This window comes from Aquila chrysaetos, chromosome 9, assembly GCF_900496995.4.
Source record: "Aquila chrysaetos chrysaetos chromosome 9, bAquChr1.4, whole genome shotgun sequence".
Classification (NCBI taxonomy): domain Eukaryota; kingdom Metazoa; phylum Chordata; class Aves; order Accipitriformes; family Accipitridae; genus Aquila; species Aquila chrysaetos.
Window position 1 is genome coordinate 40,886,037 of NC_044012.1, and position 23,293 is coordinate 40,909,329.

At 44.0% G+C, this 23,293-nt stretch overlaps 2 protein-coding genes across 2 annotated transcripts; one reads left to right on the forward strand and one right to left on the reverse strand.

Moving 5' to 3' along the window:
* Positions 1-252: 252 nt before the first annotated feature.
* POP5 (POP5 homolog, ribonuclease P/MRP subunit) lies at positions 253-1,956 on the forward strand. Its single transcript, XM_030024179.2, has 5 exons — positions 253-376; positions 448-590; positions 702-851; positions 1,428-1,511; positions 1,690-1,956. The coding sequence occupies exons 1-5, from the start codon at positions 357-359 to the stop codon at positions 1,791-1,793; spliced, it is 501 nt and encodes a 166-aa protein (XP_029880039.1). The 5' UTR covers positions 253-356; the 3' UTR covers positions 1,794-1,956.
* A 326-nt stretch (positions 1,957-2,282) lies between these two features.
* Positions 2,283-23,278, reverse strand: RNF10 (ring finger protein 10). Its single transcript, XM_030024171.2, has 17 exons — positions 22,696-23,278; positions 16,371-16,573; positions 15,181-15,380; positions 14,048-14,138; positions 12,830-13,014; positions 12,614-12,750; positions 10,870-11,030; positions 10,172-10,300; positions 9,757-10,015; positions 9,394-9,527; positions 8,151-8,268; positions 7,704-7,805; positions 7,065-7,199; positions 6,177-6,274; positions 5,888-5,948; positions 5,571-5,729; positions 2,283-4,686 (listed from the first exon to the last, which is right to left on the reverse strand). The coding sequence occupies exons 1-17, from the start codon at positions 22,856-22,858 to the stop codon at positions 4,610-4,612; spliced, it is 2,412 nt and encodes an 803-aa protein (XP_029880031.1). The 5' UTR covers positions 22,859-23,278; the 3' UTR covers positions 2,283-4,609.
* Between the last annotated feature and the right edge of the window lie 15 nt (positions 23,279-23,293).

The window sequence follows — 23,293 nt, forward strand, 5'->3', positions numbered from 1 at the left end:
GCCGAGGGCTCGCCGCCGCCCCCCCCCCTCAGCCCCCTCACCTCACGCCGGCCCGCGCAGCCGCGAGCCGCGCGCGCCCCCGCGCGGAGGGTGCGGGCAGGCGGCGGGGTGGCCGCGCGGGCCGCCCCGACACAGCGACCGACCGACCGGCCGGCCGGCGGGGGAAGCAACCGCGCATGCGCTCTCCGTAGCCGGCCGCTGAAGGAAGGCGGGACCACAGGGGCGGCTGGGGCCGGGCTGGCTTTTCTTCTGTCCCCGCCCCTGCCCGACGACGATTGGCTGCAGTGCGCGGAGGCGCCTCGTCCATTGGCGAACCGCAACGTCCGTCCGGCTCGGGCGCCGCCGCCGCCGCCGCCATGGTTCGCTTCAAGAACAGGTGAGGCAGGAGCCGCCGCCGGGCCGGCTCCGGCTCGGTCCCGGTCCCGCTGACGCCGCGCTGTCCCGCAGGTACGTGCTGTGCGAGGTGGTTTCGGAGGACCCGCGGTGCCGGCAGTGCATCGAGGACCGCGCCGTGGGCCTCGCCGTCAGGGACGCCATCGGGCGGGTGCACGGGGACTACGGCCTGGCCTGCTGCTCCATCTCCTTCACAGGTGCCCCCGCCGCCCCGGGCCCTCGGGGAGGGGATGAGGGGGCTCTCCTCGGGGAAGGGCCGGGACGCGGGGCTCACCGGTGCGTTTGCGCCCCCCCTCCCCTCCCCGCAGTGAAGTACCTGAACGCCTACACCGGGACCGTGCTCCTGCGGTGCCGCAAGGACTCCTACAGGCTGCTCTGCTCCGCGCTCCCCTTCGTGAGGCAGCTGGAGAGCCGGAACCAGCGGTACCCCTGCTTCCTCAACACCCTGCACGTCGGAGGTCAGCCGCTGCCTGAGCCGCCCCGCTGCTGGGTGCGGAGTCTCTGGTGCCTGGGAGCGGGGGAGGGAGGCCGCGGAGCTTAATCGTACCTGGAAGGCCCGCTAAAATGGAAGAAGCCCGTCTTGCTGCCAGCGGGTGCGACAGACGCGTCCTCCGTGTCGCTAACTTAGCAGCTCCTAGCAGATCCAAATAAGAAACAGGCACCAGCGGTTCTTTGTTGAAACCCTCATTAATTCTGCTTGAATCGTCATTACATTTAACACAGAAGCAGAGCAGCGAATACTATATTACATTATTTTCTTTTCGAAAATATATTTTAAAGTATAGTATTGTCCACGTCCTGAAAATTAACCACTTGGGGCAAATAATGGGCACTACACGTTAGAAATTATTATTCCACCACTTGACCTCAGCAGTGCAGAAAAGAAGCCTACAGCCACTTCTCAGCACTTGCGTTAATAAAGTTGTTGCCTGGGGCATTTGTCACTTGATACAATGATCTTCAGAAAATAAACTAGCAGTTCTGAACCACGTGGTTTTGTAGATTGTTACATATTTTTCTTGTGACTCCTACAGGTACCATAAGAACATGTCAGAAATTTCTAATTCAGTATAACAGAAGACAGCTGCTGATGTTGTTGCAAAACTGTACAAATGAAGGTGAGTTCCTCCAGCTGCTTTCCTAAAATGCGGCCTCACTTCCTGGGGGTTTTGTAGGATATGCTGGGCTACTTCTGAATTCTTGAACTGAGATATTGTCCTTTCCTTAGAAGTTGAGGATATTTCCACATATGTGAAGAGATCAAATAATGACCCTCTGTTGCTCTCTTTATTGCAGAGGAAAGACGGTGTATACAGAAGTCCTTGTTGAGCTGTTCCCTTACAGAAGAGCAGTCTCAAAGTGGAGATGAGGAAGATGATGACGGCACAGAGACAGACTGAATGTTGTTACTGTTCACCTCTGTCCTGTACTTGTGTAATCAAGGTGTTACCAGTTATCTTCAGTGTTAAGCAAAGCGGGGGGGGCAGAAAAAGCATCTGTTCATATTTAGACTTCATTACCCCATTCCACATGTTCTTCAATAAATAAACCAGTTTTACTTAAGTAGGTTACTTGCCTGTTTCAACTCCAGGAGTCAAAACCACAGTGTAACTGCTTGATGTGATGATGTTCATGCTGAGGTAGAAGTGAACTTTAGGCAGTTGGCATGGACAAGGAATGTAGTTATTCTCCTTCGATACAGAAAAAGCATTAACATCCTAACTGCTTTTAACCTTAGCTTCAAGTGTACCCGTTACCCATAGGGCTGTCCATCGTTTTGAGTCACAAAAGCACCATTTGTGTACACAGGAGCAGAGATTACAGGGAATGCAAGGTAGAGCTGTAAGGCTCAACTCCATCCGACCCATTATAAAACTCATAGGTACAAGTACTGCTTAGATATTTATTAAGTTTACACCAATCAGTTACAGGAAAGTAGCATTGCTGGTATTATCTCTTAAATCCATAGGAAAACAACTTAAAGATGCTGTCCTGTGGAGACTGCCCCTGCAGAAGGGACAGTCTTCCTTGCCCGCATCACTTCTCTTGTTCTAGTGCCTGTGAGATATGGAGGTGAGTTACACCAGCTCCAGCTATTGTCTCTCTTCCCAATGCAAAGAAAAGTTGACCATAAATGTGTAGAGATAATAGAACACAACAGATACTGATTAGACACTAAGTAGTTACTCCTGTTCCATGGCTTAAAATGACTATTACAAATAGGAAACAATAGTACTCTGAACAGTTAACTGCATACTTGAATCTTTCTTACTTAGTTGCTTTCTCTGCCCTCACCAATAATTTTCCAATGTGCACGTAAAGCATTAACAGCAAGATGTGTTACCGCTTTCAGGCAACACATCTTGTGTTGACCGCTTGTCTTAGTTTCTTTGCACTCTCTTGACAAACTGTACTGTCTTTCCCTCCAGTGTAGTTAATTGTGACCAAGTGTGAAGTCAAGCTGCTTTCAAAGAATGTTTTGCAGGTGTTTTCCTCTATCCTCCTGTAGCAGTTGGAAGTATTCTTTACCTCTCCTCTCTCCCCCTTCTTTCTGGTTTACAGCTGCATACAGTTTTGTGAAGTATACTCTTTGGTTCTAGCTTCTCGTGCGCACACGCTTAAGTGCCTCAGGGAAGCACTGGTATAACATGGAGCCTATTGCTTTGAAATCAAGCATCCATGTATTGACACAAACTTTTTAAAAATAGGGACACAACCAATGACTTTACCAGTGGTGTTAGAAAACCTGACTCCAGGAGTCTCAAACACGTGCTTCCTTGCTCAGATCAGTCACAGGGTCAAAGGGAGAGGGCACATCAACTTTTTAAAGCCTGTGCAAATGCAGGCAGACCACTGGTGCAAGTGGGGCTGAAGATAACAGAAGACACCTGTCAGTCTCACACTGTAAGTTAGTGCCAGCTCCCTGGCATGAATTCTGTCAGTAGGAAGGTAAGATGTGAATCGGTGCAACTAAGTGGTATTGTGCTCCATGTTGATATGACAGTTCAGTTACAGCTCAGACGTGTGCAGTACTGTAAGTGCGTGTGCATATGATTTATTGCAACTGTTGGCCTTGACTGGTACATTACACCTATAGTTCATTTTATTCAACAAAATCCACACCACTTAACTCATTAGCTCAAATCAAACCACAAGCAGTGCAGAATATGACCACCCAAAGAAAAAGCAGGGAGGGGTCCAGAAGAGGCATGTTTATAGCCCGAAGTGCTCAGTACAGATCAACTCACATCCCAGAACCAAGCAGATACAGGCCCTTATCCCAGTACAAGAGACCCCAGTTTCTTGCCAGGGGATAAAAGTTGTCTACAGACTCCAGCTATCAGTTGTTCTTCCAATTCAAGAGCAGCCAGCGTCAAAACATTCAGGTAGTTACCAAGAACCCTAGGGTGGAGTGTTTATTCTAGATGATCAGGTTACAAAGAATGTGTAGCCCGTGGTAGGCAAAAAAAAAAAAAAAAAAAAAGTAAAAATTAGCAGCCTCACTCACCCACATTAAAACAGAGTTGAACAACTGAGAAGCCAGGAGGTTCCTTCTACCACTAGTGCCAGTATGCATTTTGAAATACACAAATTCATCACTTCAAAACCAAGTAGCCAAGTTCTGCTTTACACTCACCTCAGCTTTAAATCTTTCCAAGCCAGGAGAACAGGAGGAATTCTTGCTCTTTAGAAAAAGAACAGATACAGCAGCTAACACTCTAAAGCCAGGAAGCTCTTTTGCCCGTTTCCAGTGCAGCGGAAACCAGTTTCTCAAGAGAGCAGTTTGACAGCTTTACTGAAACAGCACTACTGTCACAGTCAGATGGACTTCTGCCCGTGAATACTTCTAGGGAAATAAAGGCGCTCTGCCTCTTCACTTAGGTAATATTGCAGTATTCTGGCAGTGCCACACAGCTGTAAAGATTTTCATACTGCTTATTAGGCCAAAAGAACTGACTTGGCACACACTAGAAGCCTTGGCCGATTTGTCTCTGGGTTGTTTCTTTCAAAACTTTGTTTCAGTATAAACTGATTAAACAGTTGAAATCAAAAGATCTTACTTCAACATATACTGTAATGGTTTCCTCCTGAACCTCCTAGAAGCCCTGGAAACACAAGTTTAGTCTGTTCAAATTTAAATACTTAAAACTATAGCAGCAAAACAAAGCAAAATGAAAAGAAAACCAGGAGAGGAAACTTCTCTTGAATAGCAGAATCACTTTGTGTGAACAACAGAGGTGCTGAACAATAGCTTCTGCTTCTGTTTCTTTCTTTTCTTGCCTCCCTTTTCCTCTGTGAAGAATTAAAATGATACCGTCATTCTTCTCATGGAACAGGAACATCACACAGAAATGATAAATTGTCTTTCCTAGCCTAAATGACTTCCACAGGTCTGTGACACTTCCTATCAACTCACTGAGCACCAACTAGTTTAATTTTAACAATAAAATTACTGCAGACACCTAAAACACACCTATAAAACATGCCTAACTGATTCTAAAGTTGCTGTTGCAACAGCAGATCCTAAGGCTGCAAGCGTGCAGCAGTTTGCCAAGTATCGCTTTCATCCATGTCCAAAAAACTACCAACTGGAGCTGATACTCAATTTCATTGAAACTCCGAGGCCCAATCTCTCTCCATCACTCAGCACAGTCTCCAGACAGAAGCCAAAGCTGAACATCAGAACTGAGCATTATAAATGAATTTTATCAGCCATCACCAGGCTCGGAGGTTTAAGTTCATCTCAATTTGTTTCAGACTCCCTAATTTGAAATTTCAGCTAGCAGTTACCTTGACATTTTGATCAAACTTCATTGATAGTTCAGCAGCTCACGTATTTTTAGTTTAAAAGTGCATAACTTGAACTTCCTTGAGATAAAGCTTAAATTAAGCTCCAGCAGAGACAGAGCAAACATGATAGTCAAAAGCCCTCTTTGTCCTAACAGGATTCTTTGCTAGCTGGAGATCTTCTCAGCTCTCACTGAGAGCGCCACTTTTAAGCTAACAGAAGCCCTAGTCAAGCTGTTCAGAAACCACAACCTGACGATATTCAGAACTGTTCTGCGGCCAATTTTTGGTCCCCAAAATTGCTGCTCTCACTTCTCCCAGAGGAAGAAGGGGAAATATTCAATTTTTTCACTTCAGAAATTTTTCATGCCTTCCCCCCTGCCTTTTACCTGATAAATGATCAGCTGTGGACGGTTTGTCCAGTTTCAGGAGGGCTGCCTCAATAGCTTGGCTGAAGGAATTCTGGAAGCTGGGCACAGGTATGCGGTCAGAGCTGTCACTTTCTCCATCGCTATCCACTGGCACAGGGAGTGCCAGAGTGTTCTCATCTGAAAGAAGGAAAGGGCCTTGAGAGGCAGAAGGCTGTATAAAACTTTCACAGTGCAAATGCGCCTCCACGCTCCAGATGTTTCTTGTGAAGTTACAAGATTTCTTAGATTTAGATGCATGGTAAAGAACCTGAAGTAGTAATACCAAATTTTCTTACCTCTTGTCTTTGGGGCAGGTTTGGGCCACGTTTCTGGTTTTGCCTTTCCAACTCTCAACATCTGTCAAAAAAGTTGTAAGATATGATTAAATCCCATGTATTAGAACAATCTTGTATATCCCCTAAGTGGCAAGAAAATCTAGGAACCCCTTCAAGCACTCAAACCCCATGTTGTCTCCCTAAGATTTATCCCCCATTGTTTTTGTGGGGGAAGCTATTGCGTTCTCAGACTAATCCCCAACTAAGATACAAGTAATTCTGACAAGATTTACTCTGCTACGTGGCTTACCTGGGCAAAAGAAGGGAAGGGAGACTCTTCTTCTAAACTCCCACAGAGGAATGGGCTGACCTGGCTGGCAGCAGGTGACAGTGGAGTTGGAACAGACTCTACAGAGAAAGCAGCAGATAATTAAAGCCAGTTTTATTTGGCAAATGCACTCATTATGCTGCTTATCAGGATGAAACAGAAATAAAGTTTTATTATCTTATGTAATTAACGATTTTTATCTCATCAGTTCCATCCATTAGTCACACAGTGAGACCTCTCAAATTTCCTCAATCTTTTTATTGAAAGGAGATTTAAGTTTGTTGTTGCTGCTCTGAGGTTTCCGTTTGCTTATTTTGGGGTGTTGTGTGGGTTTTGTTTTTTGGTTGGTGTTTTTTTGTGGTTTGGGTTTGTTTCTTTTTTAAGAAAAACATTTAAGAATAGTTTCTACTTAATATTTTTTATGAACTGCAAGATAAAACATCTGGTAAAGCATTACTGGACAACAACCTAACTGAGTGCTCATTAACTAGGTTTTATTTTAGTATAATGTGGTGGGGGAAGATGGAGAGTAGAAAGAAAAAATGCCAGTGGTGTTTTCCTGGCATACACACTTTTCTTCCCTTTGGGGGTATTTTTTTTCCTTTCTTTTCTTCTGCCTCAGCAAAGCTTTAAAAGATGGGGTAACTATAGTGCAGATCTCATATTGTCACTGAAGTAGAGGTAGTAAAAAGCAGAGAAAGGACCAGAATGTTTCTTAGCCGTGTCAGCCTTTTGTGTATGATCTCATAGGCAATCTAGGAAAGAAGCAGTCTTTGATCAGTATCAAGAAAGTTTAGCATGATGACCTGAGCAGTAGATCCCAAAAGAATGTTCAAAAGCTAGATGTGATGTGTTTTTCCAGATGCTCACCTGTCTGAAACACAGGGCTTCTGCCAAGAGGAGACAGACAGAAGCTCTGATGATCAATGCTGGTAGTTTCTCCGGGGCAAGAGGTAAAAGCAGGGAACTGCTGCAGATTCTCTAAAGCAATATGGACCTCTGGATCTAGAAAGAGGTTTTAAATTAAAGCACTACACAATGTGGGGGAGGACTGTCAATATGCAAGCTGTTTCAGGAGTCTAGGAGGTGCCAACTCAATTTTCTTTCCACCCTCTATTTTAGAGACCAGTACAAGCCCTGCTGCTGGATGGAAGCAGTTCCTAGGCATTTTTTTTCCTTCTTCACTTTTCACTCTATATCGTGATTACTATAAAAACAGAAAATAAGAATCCTGAAAGCTATATACAACATGGAGATAGCTACACCCTCGAATGCCCTCTGTCTCTCCCATAATGTGCAAGTATAGAGCAACTGCATAACAACATTTAACAACCTGACTAAAACAGCTTATATTTTTCACTCTACAGGCATTGTTTCTAATACATTGTAACCTTGTTCTAAGTACACACTACAAACTGAAGACCTTAGAGTTCACCCTATAGCTCAAGAAATCAGCTCAGCAACTAAAGATGACTGGAAATCCACCAGTTATGCTCAATCACGACTTACATTTGCCTTGTTTCTTGTTTTCTTCTATTTCAATTCTGCGTTCACGTCGTCGTTCATCACGAGCTTTCTTCTGCCGAAGACGTTTCCTCTTTTCAATGTCATCTAGGAACAATGCACAGCATTGGATATCAAAAACCCCACACCAATACTTTGGCAATGTTTTCTCCAGCTTTGAGAACAACATATTCAGTTATAACACATTAGTAACAAAATATGCTTACAAACAAAATATGCTCTTCCAAGCAGTCAGGCTTTTTTATTCTTTGTATAATTGTTGTCTGTAAAACAGCTAATTGGGGTTGTTCTGTCAAGTAGTTATCAGACAGTTGGTGCAAGAGGAGTAAAGCTGCTATGTATGTTCTTTTTTTCTGCCATTAAGGGATAAGAACAACTTCCCCTTCACCCTCACAGATACATGACAGAGCCTACTAGAAAGGCAGTACCAACCTGAAAACAACTCTAAAGTCTCCTTAGAAATGATGGGTGGCTTCAGAGCCAGTTCACAAATGCTGAACTCACAGGTGAGGGGCAAGTGACAAAGGTAGCGATGACGCTGTCTTATATCCTGATTAAAAAAAGAGTAGATGTATCATCACAACAAGGTCTAGAGGCTGCCATAGTGATGAATAGCTTATGGAGATAGAATGCCCACCATTGATCAAATCAAATGGAAAAAAATAGCAGCAGTGACACAATAATCACTTTATAAACTACAAACACATGAAGGATGCCCTGGGTCAGAACCAAATGCTCCATGATCTCCACCAACTACATCATAATCAGATTTGGATGCAGTTACTCCAGCTTGGTTACCGATTTTCTTGTTATTCCTCCCTTTTCACTCACATCACCGGAATAAAATTCTACAATACCAGTCTTCCAATGTGTTTATTTTTGCACTGGACCAAATTTGCCTTTAACAAATTATTTGGACCAACAACCACCACTTAGCTAGACTGAAACAAGCTGAATTTTGTACTTTTCCTCTCAGAGATGGAAAACTTGAAGACAATTCCCTACTACCTCTGCATCCATTCTTACTTGAGCACACCCTTTCTTAAAGACGAATTAAGAATTATGTGTAGTTGTTACTGCACGTGCCATTAAGTTGTCTTTATTTGAGATAAAGGAATTCAAGACCCATCCCCTCTTCCAGAACTTCAGTCCCTTAAGCACTTGCACTCCCTCTATCTCAAGCACTGATGTTTCTTTCCGTCCTCTTTATTTTCACAACGTCCCACCGCTACCCTTGATGCTCAGAAACAACTGTTTGTCCATGATAGAGGCAGAACACTTCTTCAGGTTGAGAAAGATGATAGATCTTGTTCAAGATTAATATGATAGATGAATGATAGATGAAGATCAAGTTCAAGCTACTGTCTTATATGAAAAAAGAATTTACTTTTTTTAAGACAGCTTTAACAACAAACCAATCTTAACTTGCAATTCTCTCACTCCTAGAACTTCCTACCTTCTAGAAAAAAAAAATTAAAAGCTAGACCGCAGCCTACTAATCAAAAGCAACTTAAGGTACTGCAACTTACACAGATGCCCTTCACAGATTAGCATGCCTACCCATTCATGGTTATTATTTCTCATTACTGAAGAGAAACAAGTCTCACCTGTCAGACACCATGATCAATCTGCTAAAAACAAGGGCCCTTAATTAATAAGAAGATAAAATAACTACCTCTGTCATTGAGTAGCCAGTTAGCTCCACTACAGCTGCAGTTATCTTCTCTGGACTCTTCTCCAAGCTGCCATATTCACGAACAAGACATCGAACATTCACAGGGTGAAGATACATGCACTGTCCATCCTCCGCTGTAAGATAAGATACCATCGCTTGTTCTTTGCCTGTTAATTTTCAATAGCTTTTTCCCCACCTCAGTACATTCTCCAGTAATAAAATTAGAGCTCCTTTCTGAGTTTCTGTGGGAGCTTTATTTCACAGGGGTTAGGTGCATCTAATGAAGTGACAAACATCTTCCTCAAGAAGGATCCCAAAGGAGGCACCTCTGCCCCCATGATTCCAGGATTTCATTGCACTGACCTTGATAGAAATAGTAGAAAGGAGAGTTGCCAAGATGTCCACTGCTATTTGTATCTTTAGATTCTTGGTAGCTTGTTTCAGCTGGATTGGGCTCTTCTGTAGTGTTTGTATCAGGTGCCCCTACAGTGTCCACCTCAGGTACTTCCTCTTCATCCAGCACTGCCTCTTCTGCTTCCACAGGAGGCGAAAAGGAACTTGACAGATCAGAGCAAGGCTCCACAAGCTCCTCATCAAATGCAGAGAGATATTCCACACCACACTATCACAGTGGAGAGCATACAGTTAGTACCACATCATCTCCTTCAAAAGATTATAATCTCTGCAATAATGTTTGGCACCAGTTCACCATACACTGTGGTGTAAAGTGGCAGAATTAAGTACTAACAAGATCTGCCAGAGTGGAGTTGTCACCCACCTTTTTCTCTTGGGAAACTGCAGGCTCCACAGCCTTGGAGCTTTCTAGGACCAATTCTTCCACAGCTGCACTGATTCCAGCAACGCCGTTGTTTTTATCCTGGTCAGCAGAGAGTGCTGTTTCTCGTTCCTACAGGTCATCCAAAGAAAACAAGTTGCAATTTCCTATTTAAGCCAGCAGACTATCACCATAGGCATTTTTAGCCTTGTCCTGTATTTCAGGTTTTCACAGATCTATAATTCATCTGTGACAAAGAGCGACCCTTGAAGAGAGGTCTGCTCCTTCTTGTTACTGGAAAGTGCACTCATTGTAGAACACCTAAAGGCTTTGAAAAGGAATATTCTACAGGTTTGCTCATGTCTGCCTGATAAAAGTTATCCCAGAAATTGTTGGACCTGAAAGGGAAACACATCTTCTTTTGAAAGCAGAACTCTGTTACATTTATGGAAGGAATACCATTCAGTAAAAAGCATTCTGTTCTGTTATCTTGAACATCATGCCAGATACCTAGGGTCCAAAGGCTATAGTCTCCTCCAAGATTTATAATGCTACTCTAGCAGCAAAACCACCTTGCTAGTATGTATGTCACGGAGACCAGAATAATCACAAACAACCACTTACGCAGCAGAACATAGATGCTCAGCACTCAGTATACGGTTAAAAATAAAGTTACTAAAAGCCTCCAAAGAGGTTCTCACCTTCAGTTCCTGGATAGCTGCCTCAATAAAGCAAGCCTCTGGGGTGTGTTTTTCTTCCTCATACTGTTTTAGTAATGCTGCTTTCTCCTCCAGAATCACCAGCTGCAAGACCTGCTCCCTGGATGCCAGAAGCAGCTTTGAATACTGACTGTGCTGGTCATCTGAACAGAAGGAGCACCAAATCATTAATATCTGCATGTAGAGGCACCAGTTTGAACTGGTGTTTCTTCTGAAGTTTTGTTACTTCTCAATTTTGTGAGTTAATCCACTCCAGAGCAGACAATATTTAGCAAGGATTTGATACAGACTCCACATATTACCATTGTATCATTGATGACACAAGCTGGTGCCACATACCTGCTCTGCTACACACATCCCACACACACAGCAGTTTATCTGCCACTTTCAACCTGCCACTTCACCGCTCAGCTGCTACACGTAAAAAAAAAAAAAAAAAAAAAATTAAGTCCAAACTTCTTTGCTGTGGAAGTATTGCCTTTGAGAAGCCTTGGGTGGTCAAAACTTTCTGAAACAATGCAGTCTGCAGCTGCTTCTTCTTCTCTATACACTCAAAAATACTGCAACTGGAAAGTTCTGCAAGCAACCTCTGTTTTGGCTCAAACCAGTTTATAAACCCGTACGTATTCAAAATCTGTACAAAACATTATTATGAGGGTTTTTTTTACAAAAAGCACAGCAGAAACAGTAAACTAAAGAATTGCAAATTTAGCAAAAGGTAAGTCGTCTTTGTTACTAGAGAGCTTATCTTAGCTATAAAGTCTACAGCAACCATAGCATCACATACTAGTACAGTCAATATATTCACTGCTCCCCAAGGGTCCAACCTTGTCTACAGAACACCAAGTTAATGAATGCTGAATTTCCTGGGTTTAGAACGATCTCAAATCCCGTATTTGTTCTTTCGTTTGTTTTATGGAAGGATTTAAAGTCCTTTACTTTCAAATACTGAGGAATATGTAAGCACATACCCTGCCTGCTGGATACCCATCATGCGCTGGGAGACTTGACTTTTTAGAGCGAGCTTAAAAGCAAGCAGCCTTTCACAAATGTGACTGCAAAATGAAGTGAGCCAAGACAGCCCACAAAACAGCAATGTTAAGTAAAACTATTTCTTTAGTCACAAAATTTTCGTGATACTAACAGATAAGATGATGATGTGTTAGTCACATTACTTGACTGGAGAAAACTGAAGAAGTCAGGCAACAGATGTTTGGAATCCGTTTGCAATAATTTTGATTATTTTCCCATATCATTCACAGATCTTAGCTGATAAGTGAAGAAGATTAAAACCTTATTGAAGATTACATCCTTGAAACAGTTTAGACACCAAGACAGTTATTTTTGCTAAGCTGTATAATGAGGAGCCAGGAGGGGGGGGGCGAGAAAGTTAAGGACACTGAAGAGCCAAGAAAAGCAGCAAGAGTCACGCCAATGACTGTACGATACAAAACACATGTCAAGCTAATGATTGAGAAGGCAGGAGTCTGCAGAGTAACTTGAACGGAAAGAGCACACAACTGAAAGCCTTACAAAAAATAAAGTGTGGGTAGAAAGCTTATGATTAAGATGTGGTCATTAAGGTTTTCAGCTGCTAAAACCCATGTGTTGTAGTGTGGTCTGTTTTAAGGTGACAGCATGGCATTGCTATGGTAAATCCTCTCTACACAAGTCCTAGTCACAGTTAGGAGCAGGATGCCAATCGCCAGTACTCAGATACACTCACCTCCGATGTAAACAGGCTGCACCACATTCATCCACTGAGATTTGGGCAGTGCTATCAGAACACCTTTCTCTCTTCTCATAAGTTGCATTGTAATGATATCACCAATTGCATATTGACGTGTTTCCATAGCAACAACACTGCAAAGTAAGGAGGAGGTTAGTCTGGTAAAAATAATATTTCAAAGAGATGCATCATTTAATAAATATCAAGTCTCACCTCTTGAGATCCTTCTTGTGAACAGAGCCGTAACAAATAGGACATTTACTCCAGGTCTTTTCACTCAAGGAGAGATAGTGAAGGATACATGCCCAACAAAAGATATGCCCGCAACGGGTGATCTTTGCCGCGGTTGGTGGGTACAGACATATTGGGCAGGAGGGCACTTCATGGCTACAAATTCGCTGAAATAGCACACGAGAAGAATAGTACAAGTTTTAGACTTGGAAAACAGGTGCTACAGAATAAGCCACCTGTAATATCTACTCTAACATATTAATCTTCCAGCTCTTTAGGCTCTGCTTATTTACAAAGAAATTAAGTACACTGTGAACTAAGTAACACCTTCAGACTGCACATGGAATAACCTTCAAAGCCACCCATCTGGTATTTCTACTCTAGTGACATTGAAAAAGCAACTCTTCTCGTGTTTCCCCTCATGTATTCATCATCTCTAAGAGTTAGCAGCATCTTCATCATCCGAATTCAGACACTGAGAAGACAGCAAATGAGCCCTGTCGCCCCACTTACACAAGCAGACTTGTGCAGCCCTGTTTAACTGAGAGACTGAACTTACCTATTTCCATGAACATTCTAGTTTAGTCAGACACTTTGTTAGCATCTGTGTGTTGCATACAGACATAACTGCCAAGCGAGCACCTAGATTTTTCAGTGCTCTCATAGCATCAGGTAACAGTAAGCCTACCTACTCTCTAGCTACACCAGACACCATGACTAGCCTTAGCAGATAAGTTTCTACTTGAGGCAACCCAAAGTTCTGACCACAGTTCTCAAGAGATTTTCCATTTTGTTGCTAGGCAAGACGGGCCACCTATGCACAGAATAATTCTTCAAAATTCTACACTCTAGTCCTCTTCCATGGACTCATGCCCAAGTTTTCTGTTAATATCTTGATCACAAGGACTCTGTCTACAGAATGTCAGATACTATTTTTGATGAGCTCCCATCTGCGAAAGCAAGAAGAAGCTGCTAATTTTCCTAATAGATTTTAGCACTTCTCTTTTCCTGTCATGAAAGTATTTCATAATATATTCCATGACAGATCTTTCCCAGTATTGTGGGAGTGACAGAAGAGGACTCAACTCAAAAACAGCTGAGTTTTACGTAACATCACAGAGATAAAGAGGCAGTTAAAGACAGGTTGAGCTTCTTAAGAAGAAGGGAAAAAAAAAAAAAATCTAGCCCATCACAACTGACCACTTGCTCCACAAAGTCCCAGTTGACCAAGGTATCTGGATCAGCAAAGTGGACTGTGTAGTCCTGTTCTTCAGAGACAACAAACTGGCAGCTGGGGAAAGGCAAAGAGACAGATGATCCACTCAGTTGTTTCTAAAAATTCTTTGAGCACTAACCTACAGGATTCTCTGAGCTGCTTCTTTGTCCAGCAGAAAACTGCTGGATGCAGTCAGTAACTTATACCGACAAAACCCAAAAGAGTTCAATTCACAACCAAATTTCCAGAATATAGGTGTGTCTCACTTCAGTTAGACACAGTATCACATACTAACTACAGAATGAGCCAGGCAGAGTGTTTTTCCAGAAACATGTAAGAAACAGCCAGCTCCTTCGGGGATCTATTAAAAAACAGGGAATCCACAAGTGGAAAAAACATGCTAACGAAAACCAGAACTACTGGGGTTCCTGCAAACAGACTTCACTACAATAAGCCACAGAACAATAGGGAAAAATCAGAAGCATCAATGCTGAAAATAGTTTTTATTATCTTTAACATGATCAGATACAGGAAGTCCTGGACATGCTTCAAATTCCAGTGAAAGCAACCATTATTTCCAGTCAAAAGCAATTCTGCTGCTGGATTACTACACTGATCATCATTTGGGTTATACTACACACCTAGGGGCCTGTGAAATAATCAGCAGTTAAAGAATTAAGACTCATATGAGTAACTGCTTCTGGGACTTACAAATTCAGATTAGCTTTGATCCAAGCAACTGCTACCCCTACCACCTCAACATATTATTTTTTGGAAAAAACAATCATCTTCTGTAAGGGAGCTACATAGGTCTTCCCAAGTGGAATGTCATATTCCACAAGTGATGCTGGAAAATTAGAGCAGAAGACTAACTGGTTTGTATTTAAAGGACTCACACCATCAGATACCTTGTAAATAGGTAAAGACGACAACTTGATATATTTTTATCCCTTTCAAGTATAGTCGTTACCACTAAAAATACTACAGAGAGGTAACTTTACCCTAGAAAAGTCTACACAAGTAGTCAAGGTCAAACACAGTTTCCTGGCTGATCGTCCCTTACAACTCAGTGTCTCTCCCTGTAGAAGTCTAAGAGCCCTGCTGGTCTTCCACTCACTTGGCCTGCAGGAAGAGCTCCTTGTTGAAAGGCTTATGTCCCCACTTGTTCCTTTTCCCCCAGTTGCCATGTCCATTCCCATCAAAATGGCCTGTTTGGCCACGGGGTTCAAAAGTGAAGTTCAGTAAGTGGTTCAGATTAATCTTCTTGGGACCAGAGAATTGGGCAGGGCTGAACTCTGCCCGCTGAGCCTCTGCTACCTAAGAGACAACGGCATTTGTTAGAACTTGCTAGAATTTACTGCAAAAGCATCAGTACAAGTTGATACCCAGGCCCCACCAGTGATTACGTACAGAACACGCAGCATCCACTCACTCACCTTCTCCTATGCCAGTTCTGCAAATCAAGTAGTGCAGCGTTAGAAGTGCATGAGAACCTGAAAGTTAGAACTCAGCAGTCTTACCCCGCACTGATCAAAAGGAGGAGAGCACAAAAATAACCCACATAAGGACAAGTAAAAGCTGGCAAAACCTAGTAGTCAAGGTTAATAACAGAAGACAGTTGTTTGAAACCTGACAGTATTTTTTTAGACAGCCAGTAATACAAGTCTGATTACTATTTGCACAGGTTGTACTTGTTTTGGTTAGTTTTCATATAACGAAGCAAAGAACGAGAATTCAACAGAGACAGCAGGTAAGATTTGACAGTCAGCAATTTAAGTGAGCAGTGTTGCTCATCCACTAAAACTGAAAAATGAGTCTGTATCAATGAAAATCCACCAACAATCTACAGAATTTAGACCTATATCAGCATAAAAGCCTCAGTCTGGTTTTACTCCCTCTTGATGTCACCAAGGCTAATAATACGATTACCAATACCACTGTCACACACAGATTTGTACACTGAAGCGGTTAGACACAATCACCTCAGACTTAAAAGCTAGAAATTGTATCACTAGATATTTTCATGAAGGACCTCTGTTTCATGACATATGTATGTGGCCTGTCTAGGTACCCATTCCTCAGATGGTACTTTTTAATGCAAGTCTCTCAGAGCAGAGAGCACTCTTCTTCTGTTGTTGCAAAGTTGTTCTGCTCACACTCACTCTGGCATCTCAACGATGTTAGCACCTCTTATCGCTCTTTCCCTTCCCAGCCCAGGAGCTGAATACAGAAGACCTATCTAGGCAGGTCAGTGGTCCTCTCGTCCCAAGAAAGAAGGCCTTGGAGGCATGGCATTACAATTCTCACCTCATCTCGTCTTCCACCATTACAAGAGCTAAAAAGTTTGCCACTTCCGCCGCTACCTCCCCTTTGAGGGGGCATCTTGTTAAAAGCTTTGCTTTTCTGTGAATTGGAGCGACGGGACTGACTGGAAAAGTTCTCATTTTTTGAATATGAAGTTTCTCTTTTACGATTATAACGCTGTTTGGATCCACTTGCATTCTTTCCATCTGAAAGAAAAAAAAAAAAAAACCCAAGATTCAGATCAGCAGCCTTGGAGTTGTCCACCCGTACTCCACCTCAGCCAGCTTTGCCTAAGAGACAGCACTGTGTTCACCTCGGCCACTGCCTCGGGCCCTGGTTAAAAGGCTGGTGTTTATCAGGACATCAAATCCCCCCAGCAACCCAAACCATTTCATTCCTATCACTGCCCAAAGAATTGGTCAAAGAGCATAAAAGAAGGATGTATTTGCTGTGCTTTATCTTTTCTTAGAATGGCTGAATTTTCTTTATCCAGATCTGGAATTTCCATCACCAGACGTTAGCGTGTTGCCTGGTACATTAAGTGATAAACACCAACATCACATCTTCATACCCCATTACAAAAATTGACAACAACTAGTTCATTTTTTCATTCCATTTTCTGAAAACACACAATTTACCATATATTGTTCCCTTATATAAATATACTGCTGCCTGCATTTGTCTCAAGGTTTCCCACTTTGCAAGACCCCATTGCCTGTTTTCACTCAGTTCTGCCCCTATGCTTAAAAGACCCAACAGATATAATTCTGTTCTAAAATACCCTTTTCTTTCACAAGGCAGACAAATGCTTATCGATCTTGAAGCACGAATCTAATATCTAAGTACTAAGTCCACCAACGCATGCAACAAGAACTGTTTGCCCGAAAGCATGCCGAGTGCACCACTGACCCTAACGCAGGACACAGTGGTGAAAGTACAAAGCAAAATACTGCAGAAACAAAGCTCACAAGAGCAGAAAAAATCAGTCAGGCTCTTGGAAAGGGGTTTCCTGTGTCTAAACAGCTGCTCCATTAGATGCTAGAACAGAAAATTAATACTATGAAGGTATTTCTAATAGTCTTAACACAAGATCGGAGTTGCCCCAAGGACACAACAGACTGCTTACCGGTCACTTAACCTAGCATTTCCACCAATTGCCCAAAGTTTTATTTGTAGAAGTTATGTTGATAAGCTTGGAAGCAAAACCCCACAGGCCCAGCAAGACATCTATCCACACCAGCCAGCCCCAAAGTCACTCCAGATACTCAGTAAGCATTACACAAACGGTAACACCTCATACAGTATCTAGATCCATTTTATAAAAGTCTGTTAGTTTCCCTTTTTCCACTTTGTAGTCCTCCCCACCCCTTAATATAAATCTTACATGGCAGGCAAACATGCCACTGTGATTCAAGATCGCATTAAACATATGGGTAGTTTTCTTTATCGCTGCCTCCAGTTTTCCCCTTCCCCAGCACCATTTCCAATCCACCTGAGCGTTTAAAGCAGCTGGAATAGGATCATTCACACAAAATGTCACTTTTTTTTGTTATTTTTAGTTTTCTCTCCCACCGGCACCCCCAAAAAGAGGGAGGCAATGGACTGAAAGGTCTGTGTGTTGTTGTATATCGCTGAGGATCTGACTACTTAAGTAATAAAAGCGGCTTGACTGGGGTTTGCGGTAGTCTGCTGTTTCTTGCCTGCTACTACAGCTACAGAAGTAAAAGGACACTATCATTACTTTCACATGATGTGACAGAGCTATTTTACAGACAAACTTCGTCACCAGAACTGGTCATTTAGTCTGCTATTCAAAAGGCTGATCCTTTAATTCAGAATTAAACCAACTCCATTGGAACCACAGATGTGTAACTCAAACACATGCTTGCATAGCTTGCAGTGCTGTAATGCATGTCAGGCTAAAAAGACATGGGTTGAGTGTTATCAGGAAAAAACCACACCAGAAGCGGCCAAGTACTGAGGGTGTGACCAGGTCTGGCTGAATGATTATTTAGATAGACCTTTTTTGAGAGTGTTTGTAGAGAAGAGGCTATAATCAACACCACTAAGTCTCTGGTCCAAAATTAAGCCGTTTTCAAGAGGTTTGGACAACTATTTCAGTTGTTCAGGAGCAGAGCCTGCCACTTCAGAGCTCAACCACCCTCTTAAATCTGCAATTTCAGTGAACACGCTAGAGAGGCACATGCCTATTGTGTCTATAGCGACTTTGCAGTTCCTCTGCAATCACCAACTGGGGAAAAGAAACAACTCAAGAGGAGAAGTTCAGTCTAAAGTGTGTCTTTACAAGGCCCAGGAACAGCTTGTACCTGCAGCTGACAAAAGAATTTCCTACCACTTCATAGTTTTAATCAAGTTAGTCACCATCAAATTTGTCAAACAGCTGGTTTACACACATTCCTGTCATACTACAGGTCCTTTCAGACCAACTCCTAGGGCTTTGAGAGTCACTATAATGACTCTCACATTTTACAGGAAAGTCCTCTCCACCTGAGCCTTTTTTAAGGACCTTACATGACAGCCTAACTACGCTTCAAACCTGATTTTACTGATTGCAAGTTCTGCTGCTCCCCCCCCCCCCCCCCCCCCCCGAATCTAAGCAATGCTCTTCCTTCCAACCTTTCCAGCATGCCATGTGTCAGGGAGCTCTCTGCTTTGTATCATCTCTCCTTGCATTCCCATGAAGAGCAGGGCACGACAGGGCTATCTGCACTCATGCAGGGAGAAAACTGGAAGATTCTCACTGCAATCCTCTCTTGTTAGATGCCAGTTTTAAGTAGCGTAGGTTTGGATTTGGGAGTTTCTTTTTTCCTTCTTTTCTTGGCAAATTAGGAATGAGCAATAGCAACAGTGCTGGTGAGGTACTTATTCTTCACTCAGGTCCTCAGTTAATCCTTTTGCCATTCTCACAAGATCTAACCTATAATAAATATATCTACACATCCACACTCCAAGAAAACACAGACTTATAAAAAATACTCTCTATATAATTTTATAAGACTACCCTCAAAGCTGTTCTTGCCTTTTGGAGCAAGGCCTGACATCTGTGGTTTCTCCTGCTGGATGCCACATTCTGTTAGAGGACCTCTATCTCCAATGATCCAGAGAGGAGATCAAGTTCACAGGACTAATAGCAGCTCTAGGTGACCACTTCAGTCCTGGAGCTGCAGTACTTGTTTGCTACTGGGGCGAGGACTGCAGTTTCCTTCCGTCTTTGTTTGCCTCTTCTTTTCAGCTGAGCCATGTTGAAGTCAACTGTATTGCATAAGGGGTTTGGGTGGTGGATCACACTAGGCCCCAGGGTGATTTCATGAAAACACACTGAAGCTATTGCTGCTGCTAAGGCAAACATCCCAGTGAGCAAGAGGTGACTGAGCAGTCACACACCCCAGCTAAGCATGCTCACACCATAATAATAAGGCCCAGGAACATTTGCAAGAACTAATGTTGTCCACCAGGTCTCAAGGACTGCAGAGAAACCCAAAAAGGCTATTTTCCCTGAACTACTTTGTTCCATCCTAATGCGATGTGACTCCTGTTGGTGCACTAATGTAACCCAGAGAAACTTTTCTGTTGGAAACTTCTGAGTTTGATTTAGTTTCTAAGGCCAAGTTTGAAAGATAGCTGGAACCTAACTTCCGCAAGTACAAGAGCTTACAGTATCCTATTTAGCCCATTTCAAGCTGTGCTGCAAGACAAACAGAAGGAGAAACTACCGTAAGGTTTCACAAACATCCACTTCTTCATTTCTTCCACTGCACTTGATCACAGTGGGTGACTCTGAAAAGCATCTAAATGGCAAGAGCTTGACTAGACTCAAATCCAGTTACCATCAGTGCACAAGTCACTTATGCAACAAAAGGTCAGCATTTTGGGCAGGGTCTGTGGTCTATCAAGAACACTTTCCATTTCAAAGGAGACACAAGATTTTCAGAATACCTCCTATATCTTTCCTGAAACAGGAGAGGAACTGGGTGGACCACATCAGCTACATGTGGAATGATAAGGAACTCAAGGAAAAAAAAATCCCATATGGTGACATGCCAGCATCTTGCATGCAACAGCTAACCAAACATAGCCGCAATTTAAGACAGCTGCATGCTGTATGTTTGTCCCATGTTTTTTGCCCTAATCTGAGGGATTCTTCTCATTTTAGTTTTCAGTACCCTCCAGTTCAGATATTTGCAAATATACATCTACTCCTACTAAAAGAGATTGTAATTTTGCCAGGCCTCTTCAATGCACTGTAAAGGAAGCAAGTCATTCCATATCCCTTTGCCCTCCACTGTAGTTAAGAAACAAGCACCTCAGAAGCAAAATTCTGTCAAGCCAAAATTTTCTTCTGTTTTATTAAAAAAAGAGGTCTTCAGAAAAGCGTGGGGTTTTTAAGTTTGCCTATTGCATTGGAGTAGAAGAGTATAGTACATCAGGATTTCTCTCCTGACAGCTCCTCTACTACTAGTGACATTGTTTCAAGCCTGTAAAAGGTGGCATTCCACAAAAATCACTTAACACTTTCATTTTGGGCTGAAATCACAGGCCTTTTATTTCCTTCCTCACTGCAGATACTGTTTCTTCTACTCGAAGGCATACCAGCCACAGGACAGGCCATCTTAATGCCTTACTGAGGAATGTTTATATTCTGTGAACAATCCTCCATACAGCATCACACACCGCTAAAAAAGAAGCTGTAGTGATGAGGTATCTCTTGGCAAGACACGGACAGAAACCAGTTCTCCACAACAGGAAAACCTCACGTTTGCTAGCCTTTCACACTGCCTCTCACGATACATGCAGAGAAGTTTATATATTTTGTTATTCCATCAGAAGCCAAAGATCTGGTTCTAAAACTCTTGTTGCATACCAAGCACGTGACATCCCCTGCTTCCATTGGTCTGTTCCTTAAAGGGGAAAAAAATTGAAATAAGAGACTGAAAAATAACAACAGTAGCTAGGGATAGTAAGACTCTCACATCAAATCCTGTTCCTGATGCAAAAAACTTTGCAAATCAGTTAGGAGTTCTTCCAGAAATGACTGCCTAAAAAGTTCTTTCTAAAAAGATTGTCATGTGTTTGAATTTGAAGTTAAAACTTAACTATAGTCGCGCAGTTACACCACAACCTGGGGAGCTGTGAGTGAGCCACCTCCCATGTCACTCACTTCAGTCTATCCTATGCAAGATCACTTAATACAGGTGAAGAACAGGTAATACTTGGTTACCTGGGATCTGAGTGCATTTAGAAGGTCCAAAAAGGAGTCAACACCTTCAAGATACTCGTTTTGTTAACCCTCTGGAATACATTGCTGCTTTCCAAGAGATCTGAAGTAATATAGTTGAAACAAACCACTGAGGAGGAAGGAAATTAGTACAGCGATGGTGTTGCAGCAACCTGTTGACACTCTTCACACGTACTTCCAGGACTAAAAACCCTAATTTTAATCACTACTGCCCCATTTCTAGGTTTTAGAAAAAAATGCAAGGTTGCCAGGAACACTCTGTTCCCAAACAGCTTTAGAGAACTGGAGGCAGCTTAGGTCTTACCTTGAAAAGATAGATGACAGGAACCATAATGGCTCCTCATGAACTGCTATATCAGCAAAACTAGCTGTTTGCAATGACAGATGTAACACTTTGCTTTAAATGCCAGGTGAGCAAACTGTATGTAACTAACTCTGAGCCCCTCCAAAGTAGGTTACTGAAATACAGCCAGTAAGGGGAATGCTGTGTATCGATACAAGACCTCCTTAAGCAAGAGGTAAAAGCACACTCAACTGGAGTACAGAATAAAGTTAAGGGTTGTCTTAACAGGCACTGGCAAACGTATGTTCTTACTATAAACCCAGAGCTTTGGCTCTCAAGCTGATTACTCCAACGCTAACATAGATAAAGCATTAATCCTTAAAGGAAGAAGAGAGTAGGAACCGCAGCTCACTGAACAGGGAGCAAAGCCGGAAGAGGAAGGAAAAAGAAAGCAAAAACAAGCAGTGACCTGAACCGAAGCCTATTAAAACCCAGCTGAGAGCCAAACAGCCCGACAAGGAGAAATTCAGCTTCACCACGAACCCAAACCCCGGCACAAGACCACCGGCCCCCGCTGCCTCACACTGCTCGCTCGCTCACGGTTACCCCCTCCCTCCCTCCCTCCCTCCCTCCGAGCTACCACCGCTTCGGACCCACCAGCGAGACACAGAGGCCGCCGAGGGGGCCTGAAACCCCCGGGGCTCCCGGTCCGGGACCGGACACCCCTCCCGCTCCCGCACCGCCCGGCGGCCTCCAGCCGCTCCTCCGCCCCCCGCCCGGCTACTTACCGCCTTTGGGCTTAGACTCCCCCGCGGCGGGCCCGGCCGAGGCGGATCGCGGCTGCTGCCCTTTGCTGCCGGCCGAGGAGCCGGGCGTACCGGAGCCGCAGGGGCTGCTCTTGTCCATGGCGGAGGACGAGGCGGGGGTCGCGCCGGGCGGGCTCTGCAGCATCAACGGGCGCCCCGGCGGGCGAGCGGCGGCCCTGAGCGGGGGGGCACGACGGGCGCTGGCGCAGCCGGCGGGGGCCCAGGCTCATGGCCCGCGGGGGCGACCGGCGGGGGCGGCGCAGCGCGGACTCGGCCTCCTTCATGGCGACATCTTCTCGCTGACTCCGCTCGAACCGGGGAGGGCCGCGGGAGACCGGGCCGGGCTCTGCGGGGCTCCGGGAGACGAGGGAGGAAAAGCTGCTCACGGAGCCCCGCGGGGCCCGGCGCTGCCTGCCGCCCGAGTGGTCGGCGCCACCCAGGCACCCACCGGCTCCTCGGCGCCGCCCCGGCCCCGGCCCCGGCTCGGCCGCCGCTGCCCCGTAATGGCGACGAGTCGCCCACAGCAGTGGCCGGGACCCGGATGGAGCCGTTCCCGGGCGGAGCCGCGGGGCACGCCGGG